Source organism: Cebus imitator, unplaced genomic scaffold, assembly GCF_001604975.1.
Source record: "Cebus imitator isolate Cc_AM_T3 unplaced genomic scaffold, Cebus_imitator-1.0 Scaffold103, whole genome shotgun sequence".
Classification (NCBI taxonomy): domain Eukaryota; kingdom Metazoa; phylum Chordata; class Mammalia; order Primates; family Cebidae; genus Cebus; species Cebus imitator.
The window spans coordinates 3,262,702-3,266,361 of record NW_016107418.1 but is presented as its reverse complement, the minus strand read 5'-3'; the positions used below and the strand labels follow the sequence as shown (position 1 = coordinate 3,266,361).

At 40.8% G+C, this 3,660-nt stretch overlaps 1 protein-coding gene across 1 annotated transcript in view; it reads right to left on the bottom strand.

Annotated features, from left to right (window-relative positions):
* Positions 1-974: 974 nt before the first annotated feature.
* Positions 975-3,660, bottom strand: part of FLT3 (fms related receptor tyrosine kinase 3) — a 101,642-nt gene continuing 98,956 nt past the window's right edge. Inside the window, exon 23 of the mRNA XM_037741704.1 lies at positions 975-1,542. Coding sequence (XP_037597632.1) covers positions 1,420-1,542 — 123 coding nt within the window. The 3' untranslated portion in view covers positions 975-1,419. The remainder of the gene's footprint in view (positions 1,543-3,660) is intronic.

The window sequence follows — 3,660 nt, the reverse complement described above, 5'->3', positions numbered from 1 at the left end:
TGGCTCACACCTGTAATCCCAGCACTTTAGGAGGCTGAGGCAAGAGGATTGCTTGAGGCCAAGAGTTTGTGACCAGCCTCCACAACATAGCAACACACTGTCTCTACAAAAAAATTTAAAAATTAGCTGGGCGTGGTGGCATGTGCTTGTAAATCCCAGCTACTCAGAAGTGATCGAAGATCACTTGAGGCCAGGAGTTTGAGGCTGCAGTGAGTTGTGATCTCACCACTGCACTCCAGCTTGGGCGACAGGGTGGGACCCTGTCACTAAAACATTAAATAATAAATAAATAAATAGGCCGGGCGCGGTGGCTCAAGCCTGTAATCCCAGCACTTTGGGAGGCCGAGGTGGGTGGATCACGAGGTCAAGAGATCGAGACCATCCTGGTCAACATGGTGAAACCCCGCCTCTACTAAAACTATAAAAAATTAGCTGGGCATGGTGGTGCGTGCCTGTAATCCCAGCTACTCAGGAGGCTGAGGCAGGAGAATTGCCTGAACCCAGGAGGCGGAGGTTGCGGTGAGCCGAGATTGCGCCATTGCACTCCAGCCTGGGTAACAAGAGCAAAACTCCGTCTCAAAAAAAATAAAAAAAAAAATAAATAAATAAATAAATAAATAAATAAATAAATGGGTACTATGGGGACAAGAGTAACTTTATTGAAAATACTACTCCTTCATGTTACTTCTGACTGCCCCTGAGTCTGGGAACTCTGCCAAAGTGTCTAGGTGATGTATTACTGTTTATGCTAGAATACCTATTCTTTATAAACTTGCTGTTTATAACGAACCCTTGTTGTTGCAAACATCTTAGGCTGTGACACCATAGCTGCCTACACATTCCTTATATCTTGGGGTAAAAGCACATGTGCTCTGGAAGCAATGTGTAGGTGGCTATGGATGCACAATTTCAGGGGATTCATGAACTCCGGTTAAGACCTGCCCTAATTATACCATGTAAATAATTCAATAATGGCCAATTCTATAGTAGAAATTTTATTTCCATCCATAAAATATATCACTAAATAGCTGAAAAAGTTACATATTATTTTAAAACATAGATTTTAAAAAATGATATTAGCTTCTCTTTAGCAAAAATGCTTTTGTTTTATGTATTTATAAGAATATACTATACTTCAGGTACCCAATTCACTCAAGCCGGCCAGAGAAGACCTTGGATGCAAGTCGATGCTCCAGTAAAGTTCATTATCAGCTCCTCCTGCCTTGTGACAGGATGATTTGATTTTACAAAAGTCCCTTTGAAAACAAGAGTAAATGCAGACAGCTTCTAGAGAAAAGTCTGGTGAAGCAGCAGTTGATAATAGATTTTCTTTTAGTAATGAAATTAATCTTGTTTTGGTAATCTACAGCCTGTTAGGGATAGGTGGAGGGATGAAGTCCTTAAGACTAAATTGTTCCTCTATGAATCTTCCACCTGAGCCTGCGGAGAGAGTGGCCCCGAATCCATCCCTCTACTGAAAGGTCGCCTGTTTTGGTAGGTGTGAGGACGTTCCGAAACACAGCCATCCATGTTCTGATACATCTGAATGTGGGAAAGAGAGAGAACATGATAACCGTCTGGTGTAACATACATGTTAGGCAACCATATTGCAAACTATTTAAACAAACAATAAAGTGTTCTATATACAGAATTACTTTTTGTTTGTTTGATTGATTTTTTTGAGACAGGGTCTCACTCTGCTGCCCAGACTGGAGTGCAGTGGCACAATCATAGCTCACCATGGTCTTGATTTTCTGGGTTTGGGCAATCCTCCCACCTTAACCTCCTAAGAGCTGGGACCACAGTCATGCCACACCATATTCCACTAATTTTATGTTTTGTAAAGACGAGGTCTCACTATGTTGCCCAGGCTGGTCTCAAACTCCTGGGCTCAAGTGATCCCCTACCACCCCAGCTTCCCAAAGTACTACGATTACAGATGTGAGCCACTGCAACTGGCCTAGACCATCACTTTTAAAATGTTTTAATTGGTATATAATAGATGTACATATTTTCAGGAAACAAGTGTAGACAATTGTTTTTATTATGCATAGGTCTCAAAGGATATTCAATATAACTAACAAAGCAATTTTGGTCCTTTTATTAATGGAGAAATCAAGTCATAGTCAAATATTTTATTTCATTATTCAGTCTACTCCTAGATATAAAATGTCATTCTAGAAATCCTAAAACCATGCAGAAAAATCATAAAAGAGAAAGGCCACACAAAGAAATTTGTTCATTATGCAGTTAACACAAGGGACTGATTCTTGAGTTTTCCCTTGGGAGTTTCATGACTTTTAAATGTTTTTCTGAAATGAAAAGAAATGTATTTTCCTTTTCCAAATGTGAAGTTAACATGCATTCATATAGATAATTTAAGAAATACAGAAAGAGCACAGTGGCTCACGCCTGTAATGTCAGCACTTTGGGAGGCCGAGGCGGGTGGATCACCTGAGGTCGGGAGTTCGAGACTAGCCTGACCAACGTGGAGAAACCCTGTCTCTAAAAAATAAATAAATAAATACAGAAAGAGATATAGGAAAAAGGCTGTAGGCCGGGTGCGGTGGCGCACGCCTATAATCCCAGCACTTTGGGAGGCTGAGGCAGATGGATCACGAGGTCAGGAGATCAAGATTATCCTGGCCAACATGGTAAAACCCCGTCTCTACTAAAAATACAAAAATTTGCCAGGCATGGCGGTGCACGCCTGCAGTCTCCGCCTGGGTGACAAAGTGAGACTCCGTCTCAAAAAAAAAAAAAACGAAAAAAGGAAAAAAGAAAAAAGGCTACAAATCATGACAAGTAGCCACTGTTATAGACAGCTTGCTATGCACACACAATTTTGTGTCTGTGGACTCAGGCTGTATATTCTATTTTAGATCCTTACTTTTGAATTATCAATATATTGTTATTATACTGCTCATAAGTTGCCTGTGTTACATATTTACATTATTCACTAAGTATGGCCACATATTATTTTTTACATGGCGGCTAAGAGTTTCATAGTACTGACGCATCATCATTAACCTTTTGACCAACTGGTTATACAAAACAAACTGAAAAATGCACACTCGATCTAGTCTGACTTTGGGGTAAGCAGGAGAAGTGGAATTGCTGGATCATGAAGGATGCACACTTGAACTGTGATACACAAGGCCAGGCTGCCCTGCAGAAAGGTCGTATTGATTTCTACTACTACCAATGGTGCCTGGGAACTCTGTATTTTCCAGAGCCTTCTGAACAGTGGGTATGTCAGCCTCTCACATCTCTTCTCTTTCGCTGAGCAAGAAGTTCTAACTATCTCCTTAACTATTTCACTGTCTGCAAAGTTGGGCCTTTTTCCTAGACTTAATATCCATTTCATTTTCATTTTCAATAGCCTGCCTATTTCCTTTGCCTTTTATAGACATAGAAGGCTATACAGGCTGGGCGCGGTGGCTCACGTCCGCAATCCTTGCACTGTGGGAGGCCAGGGCAGGAGGATTGCTTGAGGCCAAGAGTTCAAGACCAACCTGGCCAACATAGCGAGACCCTGCCTCTAAAAGAAAAAAATTTTCTGAAGGCGATACATGTTTTTATTAGTATTTGTTTATAAGAACTTTATGATTTAAGAATCATGCATTCTATTTAAATTTTGTAGATTTGCTCCCTTCCCTC